Consider the following 23,381-nt stretch of genomic DNA (forward strand, 5'->3'; position numbering starts at 1 on the left):
ACAGACTTCAGGCCTTGGGTTCTTTTTCATTCATCAACCCCTCATGTACCAGGTTTTCCTGTCAAGCTGAGCACCCTTGGGTTTGCTCTGAGGGGAGGATTGTGCAGAGGAAGCGAGAAGTGGGAGGTGAGAGAAATCCAGGTGACCCTCCCTGCAGAGGAATGAGGGCAGCAGTTGCCAGGCACAGACAGAGATGGACCTGGTATGCTCAGGGGCACTGAGAAGGCCACTGGCAGTGTGGTTAGACCCACATCAGCTTCATCTGGCCTAGATTCCTCCCCTGGGAATGGCAGAACATCAGGGCCCTGCTATTCCACTTTATTGGGCACCCCAGGACTAAGATAAAAATCTGAGATTACGCAACAAACCATATCATTCTTGGGAGTTACTGTTTTCATCATCATCATCACCTTTACGGGAAAGGGAGGTACTTGTAGGACTGACTGGTCCTTTACCCAGAGTCAGGGTCCACGAATCTGCAGAGTGTTGCTGTATTTGTCCATATTTTTGCTTTTGTGTCCACCTCTGTTCAGGGTACAGAGCACTGGTGCTCATGGCCAAGTGGCTGGATTCATGCCAGGAGATGACAGCCGCCTGTGGTTCCCCCATCCTAGCTGTGGACTCCCCAAGAATCCCAGGAGCCCACATTTCATGAGGACTTGGAGGAGGCTCCTGATTCTTGTAAAATTAGAAATCTGCCAACTAGGAAAACAATGGGCCAGACATGCAGCCCCGTCAACAGTCACCTGAGTTCGGCCTGGGAGCCTGGTAGCCACCAGCTTGGATCTGGGCTTGATGTATGGGCAGGGTCTGGGAGGCTTGTTCTTCACACTTCAAGAACCTGCCTCCTTTCCCGGTCCATAGTGGTCACTGATTCACCTGCAAGGCAGGTGTCAGGGCTCCCCAAGGCCTCGGCATGCCCCCTCACTGTCCTGTGCCCAGTTTCAGACACAGCCCTGAGTCAGGGTTTCCACTCAGCAGCTGAATGAACAACGGAGTCGTTGTTTGGCAGCTGCAAGCCTGCTCCTCTCTAGACTTCATGACCAGCTTCCTCCTTGCGTGATGATCATTGGATAACAGAATTGTGGGGGCTGGAGAGACATTACTGCGGGTAAGGTATTGGATTGCATTTGGTCCCCCCGCTAGGAGTGATTCCTGAGCACAGGGTCAGGAGTAAGCCCTGAGCATAGAACCAAGAGTGATTCCTAAGCTCAGAACCAGGAGTAATTACTGAGCACAGAGCCAGGAGTAAATCCTGAGCAGAGCCAGGAGTGATTTCTGAGCATGGCCGCTGGGTGTGGCCTCGCATTCTGGTCTCACAAGAAGAGAGCATTTGTCAACAAAGTTGCTGGTTCCGACTCCCCGGTGTCCTTTTCTCCATGCAGATGGCAGATGACCAGAACCTCACCGTGGAGGAGGGTGCTGGGGACACAGTGAGCAAAGAAGAGGACTCTGTGGACGCGAAGCCGGATCGCTCCTCTTTTGTGCCGTCAATTTTCAGGTAAGTTTCCTCGTTCCTGGAGTGTCCCTACTTTGCCACATCCAGGCTCGGAAAACCCGGAGTCTGTCCTCTCTTGCCAAGTTCCTGGGGTTCCTGGGTGCCAGGAGGCATCCTTCTTACTGAGTCCTCCCTTACCTTTCTTGATGTGCCTAGGACCTCGCTTGAACTTCTTTGTAATTGTGTTCATTTCACATATTGAACTCCTGGTTCCTCATCCTCTCCCTGCCCCATCAGAAGCCATCAACTAAGATAGTTGATAAATAGGGAAACTGAAGTACAAAGGGGCTGAACCTCTCATCTTTCTGGCAGCAACTGATACATGGCAGCACTGAAATTCGACCCCAGATGGGCCTACTCACATTTGGAGGGCACCAGTGTTCGCTTGATGGAGTAGGCTGAAAGCCATCCTGGCAGGATGGGGCATTAGTCTGTGGGTCCAGAACCTCAGATTTGAGTCTCCTGAGCTGATTCTGGGATGCGACAGAGGTGGAGGTGAGGGTAGACCACCATCCCTGCAGTACTCCCAGAGCTGGCCCTGAGCAGCATGTGGTCCCCCTCAATATTCCAGAGAGCTCAGGGGAGACCCCTTTGTCCTGGACCTGGCACTAATTGCAATTCAGGGCGAGGATGAGAAGCTGAGGATGCTGAGAACTCAGCCCTCTTGAGCCCCTTCCAAAGGCACTGGCTGATCAGTGCCAGCCCCTAAGAACACAAGAACAGAACTCTCCCCCCACCCCCCCAAAAAAGTATCTGCCAACCTGCCCCGGTGATGGGTCAGACTGCATTCCCCCTCCTCCTAGTGGGGACAGACTGAGGCAACTCTCCACTCCCAACTCCCAGGTATTTGGGTCAGTCAGATTGCTGGACTCTGAGCGAATGAGAAATTTGAATAGTCATTTCGTAAGTCTGAGAAAAGAAACTTTGGAGTGTTTGTGCCAGAAATTAAGAAAAGGATTGGGGTTTTAGGTCACACTCAGTGACCTAAACACACAGTGTTTGCTCCTGACTCTGCACTCAGATCACTCCTGGTGGTGCTCAGAGGACCATATGTGGTACCAGGGATTGAACCCAGACCAGCCTTTACAAGATAAGCACCTTACCCACTGTATTCTCTCCCCTGGCCCTGAATCATTTCTTTAAATGTGTCTCGTGAAATCTAAGTCCACAGTAATTTGATGGCAACTCTGTCCATTAGTAGTAGATCTGAACAGTTTTCACAGCCGAACTTTAGGCAATGTTTTTTTCTTTGCCATTTTTTTTTAAATTCTGTTCCCATCCCACATTTTATCTAGTGGGATAGTGATTTGAGTGTCTTGCTTGAATTTATTCTATATCTCTGTAGCATGTATATCATAATTTTTAGGCATGTTTTTAAGATGGGGGGGTACTCTATCTACATTAAGATACTAGTCTTTGGGCCCGGAGAGATAGCACAGCGGCGTTTGCCTTGCAAGCAGCCGATCCAGGACCAAAGGTGGTTGGTTCGAATCCCGGTGTCCCATATGGTCCCCTGTGCCTGCCAGGAGCTATTTCTGAGCAGACAGCCAGGAGTAACCCCTGAGCACCGCCGGGTGTGGCCCAAAAACCAAAAAAAAAAAAAAAAAAGATACTAGTCTTTCTTAAAATCAGTTATTTCTGTGACCACCAGAAATTCACATTTGATTTGCGCAAATAACTGTTGGTAAATCATTAGTATTATCCATTTGTGATTCATCAAAATAATCATGAAAAATAACTTACATTAAAATTGTAGATTACAATGGGAAGGGTAGATTTAATAGCATTTAGTTCTTTATTAAGTAGACCCATAATACTTGTTAGAAAAAAGAAAGAATTCAGGATCTTCAGCTTTATCTTTCTTTTTGCTTGTTTTTGAGCTATACTCAACAGTGCTCGGGGGTTAGTTATCCCTGGCTCTGCACTCAGTATTGACTTCTGGCAGGCTCAGGGAACCGTGTGGGATCTTGGAAATCGAACCCAGATTATCTGTGTGCAAGGGAAAGACCCTACCCACTCCAGCTCTTCCTGTTTTTCCTTTTCACAGCCACAAGGGCACAGAGAAACCAAGAATCAATGTGTAATGTCAATTTTTTTGGGGGGGTCATATCTGGCGACGCTCAGAGGTTACTCCTGGCTCTACACTTAGAAATTGATTTGCTCCTGGCAGACTTGGGGAACCATATGGGATGCCGGGATTCAAACCACCGACCTTCTGCATCTAAGGCAAACACCCTACCTCTGTGCTATCTCTCTGGCCCTGGAATGTCAATTTTTTACTTTATTTAAAAACCTTATTTTACGACGTTGTTCATAATGTAGTAGTTAATGGCATTTCATGTCCCAACACCAATCCCACTGTCAGTGTAACTTTTTCTTCACCATTGTCCCTGATTTCCCACCTAACCCCAAGTCTGCCCCCTTGGCAGGCACAAAATAATTTCTTTTATATTGCTTTCTACAACAGAATGACTATGGAATTATTGAGAAGTACTTTAGTAAGAGAAAAGTTATGCAAATTGTTATATCTCACAGTGGGGTTATTAAGTCAAAGCTGGGGCTGGGGATGCCCTTCAACTTTCTTGGCGTTTCCGCCCCATTGCCACTAGGTGGCAGCACAACATTGCTCTTAGTTCCATGGATGCTAGGCCCCTCCCAGTCCCTGCAATTGCTCCTCAAACATAGAACTGTGTTCTAACTTCCGGTGCTTGGAGAACACCTGTAAAGCCCAACTCAGAGAATATTCAGGATATAAATATGAAAGATCTTAAGAATTTAGGAAACAATGACTTGGAGTTGCAGAGCCCTGAACAGAGGCCTGGTTTGGAGTCCTGTGGGATCTGGGGGCCTGAATGGGTATGTTGGAGTCTAGAGCTCCCACAAGGTCCCACTGCCCTCCAGGTGCCAGTGGTTCTGGCCCAAGTAGAGCCTGGATGCTTGATTAGCCATAGACGGTAGCTCACTGCCCATCTGGAGTTATAGATAGGGAGGCTGAGGAGCAGGCACAGGGAACTTGAATTAACAGGGAGAAAGCATTGGGGTTGGCAGCAAACTGGGAGAGCCTGCTTGTCAGTTCACATGGGGCGAGGAACAGGATAGCCCACGTTGCCCGGATGTTGGAAGTGGGAGAGGCAGCACCCAGCATCGTGGTCCTGGCACCTCTGAGAGTCACGCTCTGCCCTGGGCCCTAAGCTGGGGAATCAGAGGCTTTGTCTCAGCTCAAGGTCATTTTCCAGGAAATTATCCAAAGCAGCAGCCACTCTCTGGCTGAAGTGGGGGCCACATATTCCCTGGGAAGAAAGAGGTGGGAGAAAAGGCTGTTTTTCCCAGGTTGGAGAAATTCCCCAAATTTCTGGGGAGGTGCTTGGCTTGGGTCCCGCAGGCTTTGACTGCACCCATGGGTGCTACCCTCTGCCCCAGATTATAATTCTTCTCTTTCCTGGACTGTACCTGGGTTTTTCCACTATGTAAACAGATCCCTGTAAACAGTTTTACAGTGTAATGAGAGGGAAGTTCTAGGCGCCTGGGAGCACAGAGTTTGGAGTGGCAGGAGCGAAACTCTCAAGTCCTTGCAAAGAATGTGCCTCAACACTTCCTGGTGATTGACAGCAGTCAAGCAAGTGGGGTGTGGGAAGTGGGGGAGGGTGTGTGACACCCACAGACCAGAGCAAGTTCTTCCGCTGGAAAGGGAGCCTCCTCTCAAACTTTGCACTGTATATTGAGCTAGGGCTGTCTGATTGTCGGTGACTAAGACTTGATTGACAGGTGGTGTGCTCCTTCAACGGCCTTGGATGCAGGTCTTGGCCCCACCTCCCTGTCCTGAATCCAGGTCTGCCTTTTTTTTTCTTTTCCTTGCCTTTCTTTTCTTTTTCTTTCTTTCCTTTCCTCCCATCCTCCCTCTTCTCCTTCCTTCCTTCCTTCTTTTTGAACCACATCAGGCAGTGCTCAGGTGATTACTCATGGTCTGCACTCAGGAATTATTCCTGGTGGGCTCAGATGGGATGCTGAGGATTGAACCCAGGCTGGCTTCATGCAAGGCCTGTGCTATAGCTTCCCCTGGGCTATGGCTCCATCTCTAGGTCCAGGACTTTCTGACTTTCTTCACTTGCATGGAAGGATCATGTACGGCTGCTTATGCACTGAATCATGGGCCTAATAAAGTCACTCTCAGCTGTGGGATTACTGAGAGGGGGGAAACAGTGTATATCATCTGGCAGAGGAAGAGGAGTGTAGAACTGTAAGGTTTCAAGGGAGAGTCTGCACAGGGCCTCATCGGCTCCTCTGCAGTGTTTAAGGACAGTCCGCAGACAGAGCCAGAGGTGCCTGCAGGAGAGGGACCCGGAACAGACCATGCATGGCAGTGTGTTCATTGCTCAGACATCCCATGCCCATTAAGGTGGGCCCCAGGAGCACTCCAGCACCTCCATTTGTCTTCAGGCATTTATTTCTTTCCTCCCATGTGGGTCAGCACATCAGGCTTATCATAGAAAATCTCCTGTTGACTTCAGCTGGCAGGGGACGTCATGGGCTCAGCTTTCCTCCTGAGTCTTCCAATCTGCAGGTACCTTCAGGGAGCAGCCAGCCCAGTGCTCTCATATAAACCTTTCCTTGCACAGAAATTTTTGAATGTGTCTGTTTGTGATGCTGGGTCCCTTGAAACCTTGAGACATACCCCTGGCGGATTATTTTTTTAAAGTCCTATCAGTTTATATGGCTTAGAATTCATTCTCCTCACCCACTCCCCTGGGAAAAGATGGTACTATAGATGCTGCTTCGTTGGGATGAAAGAAATCTGCTTTAAGCCAACTATGTCCCAGAGTCACTGTGCAGTTAAGAAAGGAGTTTTGGACAACCGAGGGAGAGCTCAGACTGGCTGACCCCTGGGAGATTCCCTATCATGACTGACTTCTGGTTTGTGTTCATGTGCTTACACGTAACTTTCCTCTCTGGCCTTCCCCAAGGGTGCGGTCTTGCTCCCTGTGTATATTTGTTCATTGTCAGGTGTCCCCCAGGTCTGCCTGCTCATCGCTTGAAAGCTACTATGGGGATTGAAGCATTTGTATAGCAGGTAGGACACTTGCCTTGCACATGTTCAACCTGAATGCAATACCTGACACCCTATCTGGTCCCCTGAGAAGGTCAGGAATGATCCCTCAGGACAGAGCCAGGGCACTGACAGGGAAAACAAATGAAAAAAAAAATTGGCACTGCAGCAATTGATTCTCTCACTCCTGCTTATGTTCAACCATGCTTGTAGCTGTTGCCAGCTAACGTTGGCATCAGTTGGGTGCACGTTTGTTTCTCCCCTTGACCCTCTGCTTGTGGTAAGTTCCTTTGCCCCCAGGAGCTACCCCTGACAGGGAGGAATCCAGGACATGGAGTCAGGGGCCTTTGCACCTCACAGCAGAGACAAGGAAACCCTTGTGTGAATGGTTCTATAGAAAAGTCCATCTGCCACACCTGATGTTTCAGTACCGGGCTTCTGTCCCTACCCAGCTCCGGGCCCCATACATTCATGTTAATACAGCGAGGAGGGGAGTTCTCTGACCTTCATCTGGGGACACAGGACAGTGTCTAATTCTGATGCAGAGCCAGCTGCGTGCAGATGGATGGTGCCACTTTCATTCCATCCTTGCTCCTCAGTCGTGCCTGGGGCCCATCTGTATGGGTACTGCTGGGGTTGCCCTTCGTTGAAATGATGCCAGGAATGAATCCTCCCCCAAATATTTAGACAAAGCTGCTACAAAAACCAGAACTATCACTCCAAATGAAACCTCCCAGATATACTGGGGCCGAGGAGCTGTAATGAATGTCTATGATGGACGCCGCAAGGAATTCATTGCGGAGACACTTGGGAAAGGAGGGTTGATAAGAGCCGGGACTGTGGCAGGACAGAGCCTGGACAGCTGCTCTGGTGAAAGGTCCAGGGTCCTGAGTGGCTTGGAGGAAGCCATTCTTGCTCATGTGGCTGCCTCCTCCAGGTTTACTCAGTCATGCTTGGGAGTCACTCCTGATGGTGCACAAAGAACCTCGTGTTGCTGAGGATCAGATTCAGGGCCCCCAAGAACAAAGCATGTGCTCCAGTCTTTGAATCCATTATCCTGGCAGTGGATGTTGATGCTAGAAAGTTCTCCAGTCCAAGTTCCCCTCCTAGGAAGAGTCTCTAAATCCCCATCTAGCCTGTGTTTGTTTTCTGCCTCTTGATTTTATTGACATGACTGAGTTGGCCTCCAAGGCTGAGGTTGAGTCCCAAGAAATGCTGCTGCTTGAGAAGGGAAGAGGTGCTCAGGCCCTTGGCAGAGATGTGCTTCTGTGAGCACTTGGTGGGGTGGGGGTGGGGGGGCAGTAGGGACTTGAGGAGATGGACACTTCTGTGACCTCACATCCCCACTGCTCTCTAGCTCCCCCTACAGATACTTTTCTTCATTCTCCCCCTTGGTTCTGCTGATCTCATTTGTGGCCAGATTTATTTTCTAAAATCTGCAAACAAGACTGGAACCCAGAAGCTTTGAGAAGGATTGAAAACTTGAATTTACTCGTCTGGTTACCTCATAAGCCTTGGACAGCAGAATTCTCCAAAGTAGAATCTGTTGTTTCTTCTTAGTGCTAGTCAGGATTAAAAACTAGATTCATAGGCTGGGAGCTAGAAAGGGTGGGAAGGAAAAGAGGTTTCACCTGAGAAGTGAACAACTGTCTGATTCCATCTCTCCATTAATGCTGGGAAGCCTGGGGTGCTGGGGATCAAACCCATGCTTCTTGCATGCTCTCATGCTCTCGGCCTTCTGAGCATACCCTGAACCCTAGAATATGACTTTATAAGTCCCCTGACCAGCTGTGATTCACTCTTTCCATGGTTCTACTTGAGACTTTGCAGCAGAAGTGGGTTGCACACTTTTCACACTTTCCATACTCTAAAACCCACCCATGAGGCTGGTGGTGCCTGTTAGTGGTGATTGTCCCTGGGGACCATCTCTAGAAGCTCCTTTCTCATTTCTCCCATTTGTCAGATTCAGGGGTGGGACTGTTTTCTTGGATCTGAACTTGACAGAAGTACAGCATGGCCAGCATAATGGGGTCTGTGTCATTGCTATCACGCTGTTCCAGCACCTTCTATAGTAAGTTCCTTGGAGAACCCAGAATCTGTGATCAGCCCTTGTAGAGCATCTCTCTGGGGATGGATGCCAGCTTTGGGCCTTTCTGATCTGGGTCTTTGTAAGCCACTTAGAAACAAGCGACTCCTTCCTTCCTGGCCACTCCAGGGAGTCCCCCAGTGCTGAGCTGGGGCACTTCTCTGTCTCTCTCTGTCTCTCTGTCTCTCTCCTCTCTCTCGTACAGACTCTGGAGTCCTTGAGCCCTTGCTCTATTCAGCCATGCTTGGCTGCAGCCACTGATTCTCCAGCTGACTTATTCTACTAGCTTCCAGCCCTACTGTGGCTCAAATGACCTTGTCTGTCCATGCTGATGGGAGTTGGTGGCCCAGTAGACCAGCTGGGGATTTACCAACACCCAGAGGAATGTCCCTGGCAGGGCTCTGCAGAGGGGCCTTGCTTGATTGTGGGATTCAAGCAGTTTCTGCTGAGCCTGCAGCACAGCTATGAGGGCTGGGAGAGCCCTTCAGGAAGGTCAGCAATCCTACATGAAAATCTCAGTCACCTTCCAGAAGCTTCTAGAATAGCAGGCCAGCCTAATGTCCAAGAATCGGGGTTTCCCTGATGGAAAGAAAGCAGAGTTGGATTTAAACAACAGTAGCTGGTGACACCGCTCAATGGGCATGGGTAGGGAACAGGCCATGGGCTTTCCTGAGCGGAGAGGCATCAGTAAGTCTCAGCACCACAGGGCTGGTTCAGGCAGTGGGCACATCAGCCCCAGAAGGCCCCGTACTGCAGGGAAATGCCACAACTTGATTGGTTTTAAGAGGCAAAGAAATTCTGGGAAAGGGAATTGATCAGGGGGCTCTTAAGAAACCTGAACTGTGATCCTGGCTTTGAGATCCTGGATTCTCTTGTTCGAACTCTCTCTGAACTGGGTTAACATCTCATAGTCATAAAGGTATAAAGTCACATGAGATAAAATATGTAAAGCAGCAAGAGATTCAAATGAGGTACTTACTAGAGATGCCTTAATTGCTGTAGTACTGATACAGAGGAGGAAGCTTCTAAGATTAGGGAGAAGCATTTGGGGAAAACAGAAAAATGGGGTCTCTAGGGACCCCATTCGATAGCTGACACAAAAAATGTAGGAACCAATAATTTCTCCAAATGGGTCCACAAATCTTGAAATGCATGATTTTGAACTAATTAGTAACTCCTACTTTAAGCTTTTGAATATTTTATTGATTCATATATATTGAAAAAAAAAACAAGTATGTGGACCCAAGAAATAGCACAGGGTTCAAGGCATGTGCCTTATGCATAGCTGATCCTGGCTTGAGCCCACATGCCTCATACAGTTCCTCAACCATCACTCGTGAGCATAGATGCAGGACTAAGCCCTGAGTACTATTGGGTATGGCCCAGCCTCCTTCCTCCCAACTTTGTCCTCCACCCCCACTAAAAAGCATACTCAGAATTCTTCTCACATCCTGATGTCTTGCCTTGGGCCTCCCATTAAAGGATCGAATATTTTTTAACAATAACTAGTATGTAAGGTCAACCCTAATATATGATTTAAAAATAATCAATACTAATAACAGCATTTATTCACCAGTTCCTTCAGCCACGCACTAGGCCACTTGCTGTGAAACATAGACACTTGTTTGAGGCTATGAGACAGATGTTATTGTTTTGTCCTTTATCACGAAGGAAGATACTGAGAGGTCAAATCACTTGTCCTCGGTGGCTCAGCTCTCTCTATCCCTTGCCCATCTTGGAAGCATCTGCAAACATGCAGGGTGAGCAGCAGTATATTTCTCGGGGCCCAGGGGGCGCTGTTGCCACGGCTCTGCTCATGTGTTGGGTTCATTCTCCACCCTCCTGGCTGGCTGAAAGTCAGCCCATCTGGACAGAGACCATCACTCCCTTTCCAGTGGTTGAGCTTTCGCCGGAAGCTTTCCCTTTGCAGGTCCAGGAAGCAGAGACCAGACTGGACTTTGTATCTGTCCTGCTGGCTTGTGAAGGGTCCAAGTGACACATTGAGTAAACAGGCCAGTCTTTCAACAGGCCTGCGGATAAGATACACATTGGAAATAGAAAGCAGGAAAAATAGGCAAAAAAAATTATCTCCAAAAAAGCATTTCAGTTGGTTTATTAGGGAAGGGGCATGTTCAGGACTGCAATTACAACTGACTTATACGAAGCAAATTTGAGTGTTTACAGGCCTCAAAAATATATCTGCCAATTTTTAGGACTTTGTCCTTTGGAAAAGCGGAAGGAGCCTGGATATAGACAAAATTAAGTGGCAAAACAATGGTCCAGGGGCCGGAGAGATAGCATGAAGGTAGTGTGTTTGCCTTGCAGGCATAAGAATGGTGGTTCGAATCCTGGCATCCCATATGGTCCCCTGAGCCTGCCAGGAGCGATTTCTGAGCATAGAGCCAGGAGTAATCCCTGAGTGCAGTTGGGTGTGACCCAAAAGCAAAAACAAACCAAAAATACCACAATGGTCCAGTTTTCCCACAGAATCAGCAAAGAGGCTGACCCTGGTTCGCTCCTCAGCATCCTATATGGTCCCCTGAGTACCACCAAGAATAAATCCTGAGTGCAGAGCAGAAATTATCCATGAGCATCACTGGGTAAGACCCAAAAACCAAACCAAACAAAAATAAAAGAGGCCTCAGCATACCAGAGAGATAAGTTTTATGTAGGCACCTAGTGAGTCCTGTTTTAAAGGCCTTTGTATAACTATGGAAAGTGCTTTCTCTGAAGTGTGGGTATCTGTATTCCTTAGTGTAGTCCTTTTTTCCAACATAAATAGAGTACTTTTTCAAATTTTAGTACATATTGCAGGAGAGAGAAATACCTTTTGTTTCTTTTTTTTTTTTTTTGTACTAGTAGTACCTAGGGGCTTAGGGCCACTAGGCTCTACTGGCCATTGTTTGATTGCTGGTTCAGCCAGTGCTAGAAGCCCTCTGTGCTCCTGCAGGTAGTGCTCCTGCAGGTCCGTGCAGAGCTGGAGACCACCATCTACATAGCAGATCCATAATCACATGATCCAACTCCTCATGCATTTTCCCTGCACACCCTGAGCTTCAGCCTCCCTCTAGCTGCTGCTTCAGAAGGACTTTGAGAGACCTTGAATTCACTGGGAGCCCATGAGATAGTGCAGGAAAGGAGAAAGTACAGGAGAGGAAGGAGAAAGTGAGGTGGTTTACTTGCTTGAAGGAAGATATCGGTGTATTATTTTAGTATATAGCCACAGTTAACAAGTGTTGGAAGGGGGATGGTGAGGCCTTTCTTGGCTCGGCCTGGCTCCTGCAGCCTCTTAATTGGGGGTGTCGAGGGATGTTTTTACTGAGGAGGTGGTGGGCCAACAGCTAAATTTGGGAACCTGACATGCCATCTCACTCTGAGTCTATATCTGGTCTCAACAATGCAGGACTGTGAATCTATGCCTGGCACAGGAACAGGGCTCAAGCTTTGTGAGGCTAACAGCTCCTGCCTGTGCAGCTCACACCAACAGAGGGATGCAGATCCTAGCTTACCCCAAGTCCTCAGTCCCTGGAGTCCAGATAAGAAGCAAGAAGAGGAGGCCTGATCCAATAGACTGGATTCCAAGTTTTCTCTTTGCAAATAAAAATGTTTCTGGGGCCATATGGTGCTGAAGTGGACTCTGGTTCTTGCTTGTACTGTGCGTGTCTGGCGTATAGATCATCTCCCAGCTGGGGATGGCCTTGAGGGTTCACAGCACTGCTGGGCCTCAGCAGTGCCATATAAACTGAGCCCCAACTTGGAACTGATGACCTGCACAGCCAGGTCACCCTTGGCTACCTGAGTACTGTTTAGAGAAACCCTCTGCACAATAAAGTAAAAAACATTTTGCATGGAAGAAATACGGTCTTCAGGCTAGAGTGATATACAGTGAGCAGAATACTTGCCGTGCATGCTGGTGACCCAGGTTTGATCCCTTGCGTTCCATATAGACCCCAAGTCCCACCAGGAAGTGGTCCTTGAGTCAGAGCCAGGAGTAAACAGTAAGCACTACAGATGTGGCAAATAAAAACTGAAAACAAAATCTGACCTTCTATGAGAGGAAGAGAATGACGTTGTGGTGCAGCTGAGAACCATGGTCAGGAGCCCGACCTGAGCTTGAAGATGTCGTTGCACAGAGCTAAGCTGAAATCTAACCCCAAAAGACAGAAGGACCCTGTCTTCCCAGCTACAGAGAAGCCCCTATATATAAAACGCCAAGAAAATGCATCAGAAAACAGCCTCAAACTCATACCCTGCACTCACATCATTTCTTCCCACTTTCATCCTTTTTTTTCTTTTTTTTTTATTTCTGGGTCACATCTGGCAATGCTTAGGGGTTACTCCTGGCTTCACGCTCAGAAATCGCCCCTGGCAGGCTCGGGGGACCATATGGGATGCCAGGATTCGAACCACCGTCCTTCTTCAAGCAAGGCAAACGCCTTACCGCTGTGCTATCTCTCCGGCCCCTTCCCACTTTCATCTTACCTCTCTGAGTTTGGGTGGAGAACTCTAGGAGGGTGGTGAACTACAGATTATTCTAGCAGATACTCTAGTCTAGAGCATGGCGCTGTGGTGCCCAGCCCAAGTGATGGTCTCACTTGACTTCTCTCCAGGTGGGAGACCTAAGGTAGCTCCGTGCACCTCACTTTCCACACTGGCTAAATGATCTGTTCCCTCATCAACCATGGTATAATCTAATTGTCCCAACTGACACTTGTCAACAAAATTTGATTAAAGGGTCCAGAGTGGGCATAGTTGTTGCTGGTACATTGAAGGTTGAAAGTGCTGCGCCCCTTTGGTTTAGGTTACTTCCACTGCAATCCAGTTCATGGAGTAGTTCCCCCTAACAGGGCTGAATCTTCTCATATCATTTGAGTTGATCATATTTTTTATTAATATGATGAACTACATTGATTAATTTTTTTTTCAGTGATACTTGTATTCCTGCAACAAGTCACACTTGGTCATGCTATCTAATTTTATAGTTGTCTAGGTTTGGCTTGGCAGTATTTTGTATGTGTCTTCATAAGGGGTCTTGATCTATAGCTTTGCTTGTTCTGAGCATTCCTTGTTTTAGGGATTGGGGTTCCATGAAGGTTTCTAAGAACAGATAAGTCTCTGAAGGAGCCTATATTGGAGGCGTGTCTAGCAAGTCTGATTATTACTGGTGACTTATCTCTCTACCCACTTGGTGATGTGTCCCACATTACAGCCCCAGTATTGTGCCATTCCTCTGATCAACAGCAGCATCTGGAGACAGGACAAGAACTATATTTCTGGGACCAGAGTGGTGGTGCAGCGGCTTTTGCCATGCACGTGTCTGACCTAGGATGGATCGTGGTTCTAGCCCCTGGCTTCCCACATGGTCCCCCAAGCCAGGAGCAATTTCTGAGTGCATAGCCAGTAGTAACCCCTGAGCCTCACCAGGTGTTCCCCCACCAAAAAAAAGAACTACCATATTTGCCGGAATATAAGACGACTGAGTGTATAAGACGACCCCCTAATTTTGCAGTTAAAACATAGGTTTAGGCCTATATTTGCTGTATCAGACAGAACGTTCCTGTGCTGCAACTGTATGTACCACAGTGAGCCAATCACAACAAGCAAAGGTTCAAAGGTTATACTGTAATAGACTTTCTCTTTGACTCTGGCCAATCTGAGCAGGCTTTTTACAGTGTAGATTCAGGTCCAGAACATTGTCTAATTTGCATGCATAAAAAGCCTGCTTGGATTGGCTGAGTTAGAGAGGCGGTCTGAGCAGCCTTGCAGTGATTGGTGCAGGATCGAGTTGGAAAATTCGTTTTGTGGCAATATTAAGACAATTTTCGTTTAGAGGCATATTGAAACATTTTTCGGGATATACTCGGCGTATAAGATGACCCCTGATTTTCGGTTGACTTTTTTTGTTTCAAAAGTCGTCTTATACACCGAAAAATACTGTATATTTCTGCTAGCCTGATCCTATTCTAATGTCACTGGACTTCCAGATTTTCACTCACAGAACCTGCAAAACCAGCACCCAATCATGAAACCACGTACAACCAACACCCACTCAAGAAAGTCTTTATTTTCCTCCACTCCCTCCTCCTCCCAGCAAAGGCAGTGCCACCTTCCAAATTCCACTACTAGGCACTTGGTTTTTAAACTTTAAAAGATGGAGATATGTGGTAGGTACCTCTTTGAGTTGGGAGTCTTGTGCTTGGTGTTGAGCATGTGAGTTTCATTCATGTGATTGTGGCTATGCCAGGGCTTTGTGGTATGGCATCATGTGATCTTAAATGGTGAGTCCATCCTGTTGTAAATTAATTTTGTCCTATTTTCTGTTAGGTTTTTTAATGAATGATCCCCACTGTGCAGATGGGTCTCTCTTTTGGCAATTATGCTTACTCTGCCAGTTCTCCACAATGAGTACACGCTGTAGGTCCTCGAAGAAATCTGTGATAACTTCCAGTACTAAGTGTGGTCAACAGGAAATAGTAGTAAATCTTATTTGATTACACCTTGTTTTACCCAAAACAAAGATCATCCCTGGTTCCTTTATATCTGTTTGTTTACAACTCGGTTTTACCCCAAAATAGAGATTGTCTTACATGCAAGCCTGGGCAGGACTGATTCAAGATAACCTGAGCTAAATGTTCTTACTCAGTCCTTTCTCCCCCACCCAGGGATGATCTCAATATGAAGTAGAAGATTGCCAGACTACATGGGTTTCACCCTGTTTGGTTTGGATTATTTTATTTGGTGACCCTGCTTCAGAGCCACTCACCGGGGTTATAAATAGTATGGGGCATTTTTACAAAATCTGGTACATGTTTATGGGCTTTCTATTAGATTTTAAGTTCCAATTTGGTAGCATTTAATTAAATTAAGTCTGACATTCTGGGTGGTTTTTTGGGGGGGTTGGGGAGGTGCTTGCCAGAGTGGAGAGTTGGCTCTTGAACTCAGGGGTATACCCAACCCACTGTTCCTTTCATCCATTTTTATTACTAGCTGAAATGACATTGACACTCACTCTTACATGTGTTTCAGGAGAACTTTTTTCATACTTGTTCAAACGTTGTCACTGAGGCACACCCACCGAAGCATGGAGATCCTTTTTTCAGATTCTTCTCCCTGCTCATTGTCCTTCCGCCCTCCTCCCCTAAACCTCACAGCACTGCCGTCTGAATCCCAGGGTTGGTTTTATCTGTTCCTTTGTCTCATTTCTCAGCATCCAACATGTGAGTGAGAATAGTTAGTATTTGTCTTTTTGACTTTGGTTTTCCATATCCCTCTCTCATCCCATCCATGTTGTTGCAATGATGAGATTTCATTTTTCCTACATAGTCCATTGTATATATGGCCCATATCTTATTCTCATTGGGCACTTGGTTGTTTCCCAGTGTTGGCTGTTGGCAGGAGCACTGCAGTGAGCATTGGCGAGAATGAGTCTTTTGCAGTGTCGGTGGGTCCTTTTAAGACCAGTAAGCAAAGCCTTACAATCATCCCCATGCCTTCACTGATAATTCCCCTCTCTACTCAGGGTAGAAATACAATCAAAAACACAATCAAAAGGTTTGGTCCAGTTGTCTCCCATCGTGCCTAATGGACTTTATATTTTTCCAGTAAGAAGAAGAAAAATGTTGCACAGGCACCAGTCAAGGCCAGTCAAGAATCTTCATTTCGGTATGACATGAATTTTGCGAAGTTGGGCAAGTGCATCATCATCAACAACAAGCACTTTGACCGGTGCACAGGTGGGTGCATTGTAGAGTGGAGCACCATGTCCTGTGCTCTCCCTCTCCCTCCCTCAGTCAATGACTTGAATTAGATATTCATCCAAGAACTAGCTGTGTCCAGCTGCTGTGGCACACAGGTCCTCCTCAGATGGTGTCCAGGAGTCCAGAAGACAGAGATATGGGGATTGGGAGCTCTCAGTCTTAAGAGGCTGTTATGTGCAATTGCTGATGGTACTGTGGACCACAAGGCCAAGAATGCATGGGCACCATATGACCTTGAGCGGAGTTAAGAGTCACCATGATAGGGTGGGTTTAGGGACACTTTCTTTTGAGGTTGCTTTCGATCTCAGTTGCTCTCCTAAATTGTGACCTGGGTGGCTTTCAGGTGGTAGCTCCAGGCCTGGTGGTTCCAGCCTGCAGCATCCATCCCAGGATTGCTAACAACACCCCTATGCTCGATTCCCACAGGTATGGATACCCGAGACGGAACAGATGTGGATGCCATGGCCCTTGTCAAGTGTTTTGGAAACTTAGGCTTTGAGATGGTTGTCAAAAATGACTACTCCTGTGAAAAAATGGTAGACCTGCTAAGAAAAGGTATCTTTCTCCCTAACTTCTCTAATTCCACCCTTCTCTTCCTTCTTATCTTCCTGCTTCCAAGAGAAAGAAGGTCTCAGGAAAAGGCTTTCCAAGGACTCTTAATTCCTGTCAGTCGCTTCCCTGCAAGAGGGATGGGTTCTATATCTAGATTCAAGTGACTAATTCCTAGGAAGTCCCAAGTCTGTCCCTTTGCACATATGTATCAACATTATACAGGTGGCAGCTAGATACCAATGATGCATATACTTTGAAGTCACCTTCTTTTTTCTTTTGGAGCACAGTCAGACCAAACTGCTATGTTTTCATGACTATTGATAAACACAAGGATTAGCAAAGATAGAGGGGTACCAAGGTGGCAGGACCCAGACACTCTTGGAAAAGCATTTCAGGCTAGTATGTGATAGTGATTTCCTATTCACACAATAGACCGTGACTGGGGCATAGTGATCAGCAGACAGTGCAAATTGATGCTGCCTTCCCTACAATGCATCTAAAAGAAAAAAGAACCCAGGCCAAAGAGAGATGGTTTCAAGGCTAGCACAAGGTCCATGGTTTGATCCCCAGCATCATGTGGCCTCCTATCAGTACTGCTGATAGTTCCCTCCAAAAAATAAATGTTGTGGGCCAGAGTGATACATAGTGGTAGGGCATTTGCCTTATATGCAGCTGACCTAGGACTGACCCAGGTATGTCCCAAGCATCCTATATGGACCCTGAGAAAGCCAGGAACAGTTTCTGAGCGCAGAGCCAAGAGTAACCCCTGAGCGTTGCTGGGTGTGGCTGAAAATACATAATAAAATAAAATGAATTTTAAAGTTAAAAATGTGGCAGTGACTTGGGGGCACACCAATCAAGGCTTACTCCTGCCCTTACACTAAGGGGTCACTACTGGCAGGCTTGGGCATCATACTGAGTGCCAGGTAATGAACCAGGCTCAGCCACAAGTGAAACAAAAGTCTTGCCTACTGTACTGTTGCACCAGTACCTGAGAGACCGTTTTTTTTTTAAAGGTCCTCACCTTCTCTTAAAATACTCTCATATTTTTAAAACTGGACATTTTCCCCTAGTGTTTGTTTGTTTGTTTTGCAAACACATACCTAAAAACTAGCCCATGGTACAATAGAGACTAAAAATGTGCAGTCAGAGTTTGGAGTCTCATCCAGATCTTAACAGTTGGGCCATAATAGTCTTGGTATCTGGGCAGAACTACTAATTTGGGACTTTCCTGGAAGGTGGTTCCTGTTTCTAGAGGATGGAAGTAGGATTAGCAATGATGGAGACTAAAGATGTGCTCTGAGAGGTGTAATGGTCCAGATGCTAGGGTATGTCCCCATTCTGGTTCCTTTTGTTCTGGAAAGACACTAGCTCTTTCTGAGCCCAGAGCAGGCCAGGATCACAGATTTCTTGTTCGTGGTCCAGTGCATGAGCAAAGGATTTTGGTTAACTGTAGTAGATTCCAGCAAGGGAGCAGTTCCTTTCTCTAACTTGGACTTAATTCATTCAAATGGTGCAAGGGTCTGATTCATAACATTCATTCTTATGACTCATTTCATTATTAAGATCTATCTGTATAGTTTATCTGATAATAAAACTGATCTTAAGGTAAGAAGATAAAGGAAAAAAATCCCTCTGCCTTGTTTCTGTTTATCATGAAACAACAAAACCACTGCAGATCCATGCAAAAATGTCACTGGAGTTGGGCCAAGGCAATCACATCTGGATTGTGTTCGGTGAGAAGCCAGCAAGCTCCTTGTCCCCTGGGCTGGACTCCAGTCTGCAGCACCTACAGGTTCTGCCTTCCAGGGCCAAATCAGGACACTTCTAAGACTCCCCTTTTTATCAGTGAAATAAAGATAAAGAGGCCTGCTGGTAGGGAATGAATAACATATTCAAGCAAAGTGCCCCTATCACTGTTGACCCATATTCTTGTTCAGAATATTCTAATCCTTCCTCTTCCACCCCTGTTGACCAACTCAAAGAGGAAGGGATGGGTTATTTTTGTGACCTTGCTTGCCAGCTAGTGAGAACCACAGTACTTATAGAATGAGTTTGAATTGAGCCAACCCATTAGCTTATGATGCCTTTTCTCTCCAAATTCGTAGTCCATGTATTGTAATCATTGTAGTTAATCTTTCCCTTTTTTGTAGTTAATATTTCTTTATTTAACACGGGGTCTCCTACGTCATGTTCAAGAGGCCTGGGAGCCCTACTGGTGATTCTCAGCCAACTAATAAAGAGGTTGAATAAAAGGGCCTAAAGGTGAAGATGTGGTGCAGCCCAGGCTCTCCAGTGTCAGGGATGACCCGGGTATCCCAGTGGTGCTGGGAACCTCCAGAGCTTCACCCAGCAGTGCTTAGGGCTTCTGGGGCTGCATTCAGTGATGCTCAAAGGACCATATGGTATTGAGAATAGAAATTAAGTCAGGCACAGGCCAGGCATATGCTCTAACTGTGGAATTACCTACTGGCCCTTATAGTTTGCTTTTTAGATGATAGGAAAATTCTGAACTCAAAATTGATCTGTTTGGCCATGCACAAGTGGCCACATGAGATGTGAAATATGATCAGATTGTGCAGCCTCCACACATACTTCTCCAGAGCCCTTTGTCTGCCAGAACTGACATCTCAGCTTCATTGGACACTCACCTCTCCTTCCCCTTTTCTTCAACCCTTCACCACCTCCATTCTCCTTCAGGTCTTGGGCCTGAGCAGACTCCGTTGTCCATTTTCTTCCTGCATGTGCTCTTTCATGAACAGATATTCTTTGGTAGTTTATACGTGGTCTGCTGCTGAGATACTAAATCCTTTCATAGATCCTTCACATCTGTTTCAGACAATAAACTAAGACACAAGCAGGTTACAGGAATTGACTCATATCACTCATGATACAGAGTGAGGTCACACCCTCAGCCCCTCCATGGATCATCGTCACCTCCAGAAGTTGCTTTAACCTTTGAATCTTTCCCTATTCAAGGTTCTTTTCCTTTTGAGAAATCCCATTCTAGTTTCAGACAGGGAAATTTTAGCATTCTTCATGTCAGTCATTTCTCTCTACTGATCTTTCTCTGGTCTAGCAGGGAGCTGAAATCTCCCCACCACAACCACCCTATCTTTCTAATAGTGTCAGCAACTAGGCCAGAAGGGCATGTAGTTATGTAGCTAAAGCCCCATGGGACATACGTTTGACTTTTCAGTGTTTAAATCGCTTGCTTTCAGTCTCTGAAGAGGACCACAGAAATTCAGCCTGCTTCGCCTGCATCTTGCTTAGCCATGGAGAAGAAAATGTTATTTATGGGACAGATGGCAAGATACCAATCAAGGAGTTGACATCCTATTTCAGGGGAGACAGATGCAGAACCCTTTTAGGGAAGCCCAAACTTTTCTTCATTCAGGTAATCCCTTTTCAAAGAGAGTACTGTTGTAAATGGGAGATGATGCCCAGGTTACTTTCACTACTCCAGATTTCTGTGTCATTTGTGTTGGGGCCATGCAAATTTGGCTCCTACTTCCTATACCTAACTGTTTGACACTTGGATTTGTACTGGGTCACAAGTAAGGAGGGAGTCTTTAGACATTCTAATACTTTGAGATGTGTGGCATGTTTATTTGATGGGAGAGTCATCTTAAGTCTTGGCTTTATCCTGGAGTTGCTGGGCACTGCAATGCTGATTCTGGGCACTGAGCTTCTGCCGTGAGAACACCCTCATCTCCTGTTCTGTCTTCCTTGTGTTTGGCTATCTAGGCCTGCCGGGGCACAGAGCTTGATGATGGGGTCATGCCCGACTCTGGAGCTTTCGATGATGAAGGTCCAACTGTCCGAAGTAAAATTCCTGTAGAAGCTGATTTTCTCTCTGTCTACTCCACAGTTCCAGGTAGGGAGATTGTTGTCTAACACTCCAACCCAGCCCACCCCCAGTGTGGAGCTATTTGCTCTGTTGAAATATTAAATTAACCCCAAAGGTAGTGGCATAACCACACCCACGTAGTATCTAATACCTGGAGGTCAGATTCCAAACTGGGCTGGCAGTGCATTTTCTCAGGGAGCTGGGGCTGGGGCAGATACATGTTGATGTCCTGGCTTTTTCCCAGAATGTCATAACTTGCTGCCTTCCTAGGCTTCTATTTCCTTCTTTATGGAGAGCCCCAGCACCTAACTCTGCTAGGCTCACATCTCTGTGTAATTCCAGTTGGAGGGAAATTCTCCTTTTTCAAGGGTGTCTTGTAATTAAATTGAACCTGCTAAAAGATGATTCTTTCATTTTATAGTACTTTTATTATTGATATGTAGACTGTTTTATGTCACTCTATAGTTTGAAATGTGTTTTACCTTCTAGCTAATATTTACCTTCTCTCACTATCCATTTAGCTGTTGTATAGGGAATTGGGATAGATGTTCTTGTTACTCTTATAGATTGAAAAAAAGTGTGTGTGGGGGGGCTTGAGTGATATACCCAAGGTCACAAAGAAATTTTAGTACATGACTGAGATATGGCCCAGACCAGGATTTCTTCACACAACAACCTGTAAACAAGGATAATCCTAAAAAAGCCAACAACAAACAAGCCTATTTAGCTTCACTTTCCTGCGAAAAACCCATCCTTAATTTAGAATCCTCACAGCTCTTGAGCCATGTCCATTGATAGATCCTGAAGGTATTGGTCACCATCAGCAGGTTGATCTGTTTGGAGATATAAAAAATCAGCTTTGTAAGAATTTTGTAAGCAAGAAAACTTCCAAATAGTGGAAGTTTTTCAGTAAGAAAGGTCTGATCTTCATGCTCTTGAGATGAGGGAGGTCTAGGATGTCACTGCAGAGATAAAAGTGCTGCACTGTGGGGCTGAGTTAACCAAAGGGAGAAGAGCTGCCAGACCTGGCTCCCAAAGGTCCCCAAGTTTGGGGGCAGAGCAGGAGCATTACCAACTACTGAAGCAGAGGGCCCATTGTTAGGTCTCTGGTGGATAACTCAACTTTGGCTGCTCTCACAGAACCACACACCACAGATAACACATATTTCTAATGGTGCTGGAGGCTGGGAAGTCCAAAATCATGGTGCTTCCAGTTTGGTTCTGGAAGAGGGCATGATTCTTGGCCTTAGAAACATGGGGCCTGTGAGGTGGCACTAGAGGTAAGGTGTCTGCCTTGCTAGCCAAAGAAGGACCGTGGTTCGATCCCACGGCGTCCCATATGGTCCCCTCAAGCCAGGGGCAATTTCTCAGAGCTTAGCCAGGAGTAACCCCTGAGCATCAAACAGGTGTGGCCCAAAACAAAACAAAACAAAAGAAACAGGGTGTAAGGGACTTGGCTTATTTGTGGCCAACCCTGATTCTGTCCCCAGCACTGCCTGGCTCCCTGAGCAGAGCACCTCTAGGAGAGCTCCTGAGCTCAGAATCAGTGTCCTCCCCTTAACGTGTGTGTGTGTGTGTGTGTGTGTGTGTGTGTGTGTGTGTGTGTGATCAGTGTTCTTTCCTCAACGTGTGTGTATGTGTGTGTGTGTGTGTGTGTGTGAGAGAGAGAGAGAGAGAGAGAGAGAGAGAGAGAGAGAGAGAGAGAGAGTTGCTCACTGGAACTGGCCATCAGTGCTCAATGGAATCACTTGAAGTGGTGAGAAGGTGGTCTCCTTTCTCCTCTGTCAAAGGCTATTACTCTTGGCGGAGCCCAGGACATGGCTCGTGGTTCGTGCAAGCACTCTGCAGTGTCCTACAGGAATATGGGAAAAGCCTGGAGATCATGCAGATCCTCACCAGGGTCAACAGCCGAGTGGCCCAGAACTTTGAGTCCAAGAACAACAACCCAGACTTCAACGAGAAAAAGCAGGTGCCATCCATTGTCTCCAGTCTCACCAAAGAACTCTACTTTGGCAAGGCACCCTAAGGCTGACACACTGCGAATGTCACCAAATCCAACATTTGGGGGATGTTTGGGGATTTGTGGTTGTTGACAAATCAGATACTGGGGAACACTAGAAAATCATCTAGGAGTGTAAAACGTTTTAATTTTCCTTTTAGTTTCAGGAATTGTGCTGATTCAATGTGAACAAACTTTCTGGTGCTCTCTTGGAATTTCCAAAGGTTTATTTTCCCTATGGTGCCACTGTAATATTCTCATTTACTATGTGTTTCCGTCTCTATGATGTCCTCCTTAGAATCTACAACATACCTGACCTCTGCAGATGACTCTTGGCCATGTTCACTGTGAACAGTGCTGATGCTAGTTTACAGCCAAGACTCTTGTTTGCACCTGGCAAAGGATATTCAGGGATTCATGAAAAGTCACCTTTATTAAACAGAAGGTGAACATGGAGGAGCCTTTGAGTGATTTGTCAATGATTTAGGGCCAGTTCCTGTGCATAAATATTAAGATAAGATGGACAGGCTGGGCTAGGGGCGGAGGGTAGGGAATCAGGGAGTCAAGTAAGGTCACAAAAATCCTAAGTTTTCAA

The 23,381-nt window shown here is 46.5% G+C and overlaps 1 protein-coding gene across 1 annotated transcript; it reads left to right on the forward strand.

The window, feature by feature from the left end:
- Positions 1 to 1,385: 1,385 nt before the first annotated feature.
- CASP7 (caspase 7) lies at positions 1,386 to 22,855 on the forward strand. Its single transcript, XM_049764514.1, has 6 exons — positions 1,386 to 1,501; positions 16,231 to 16,361; positions 16,812 to 16,940; positions 20,159 to 20,334; positions 20,685 to 20,814; positions 22,578 to 22,855. The coding sequence occupies exons 1-6, from the start codon at positions 1,386 to 1,388 to the stop codon at positions 22,811 to 22,813; spliced, it is 918 nt and encodes a 305-aa protein (XP_049620471.1). The 3' UTR covers positions 22,814 to 22,855.
- Positions 22,856 to 23,381: the final 526 nt, after the last annotated feature.

Source organism: Suncus etruscus, chromosome 17, assembly GCF_024139225.1.
Source record: "Suncus etruscus isolate mSunEtr1 chromosome 17, mSunEtr1.pri.cur, whole genome shotgun sequence".
Lineage (NCBI taxonomy): Eukaryota > Metazoa > Chordata > Mammalia > Eulipotyphla > Soricidae > Suncus > Suncus etruscus.

What these genes read in the sequence shown, in the direction of transcription:
- CASP7 (XM_049764514.1), top strand. Translation starts at nt 1,386, where the DNA reads ATGGCAGATGACCAGAACCTCACCGTGGAGGAGGGTGCTGGGGACACA. An exon ending in GCACTTTGACCGGTGCACAG is followed by an intron (nt 16,362 to 16,811) that starts GTGGGTGCATTG and finishes CGATTCCCACAG; the next exon opens with GTATGGATACCCGAGACGGA. An exon ending in TGTCTACTCCACAGTTCCAG is followed by an intron (nt 20,815 to 22,577) that starts GTAGGGAGATTG and finishes CCTCTGTCAAAG; the next exon opens with GCTATTACTCTTGGCGGAGC.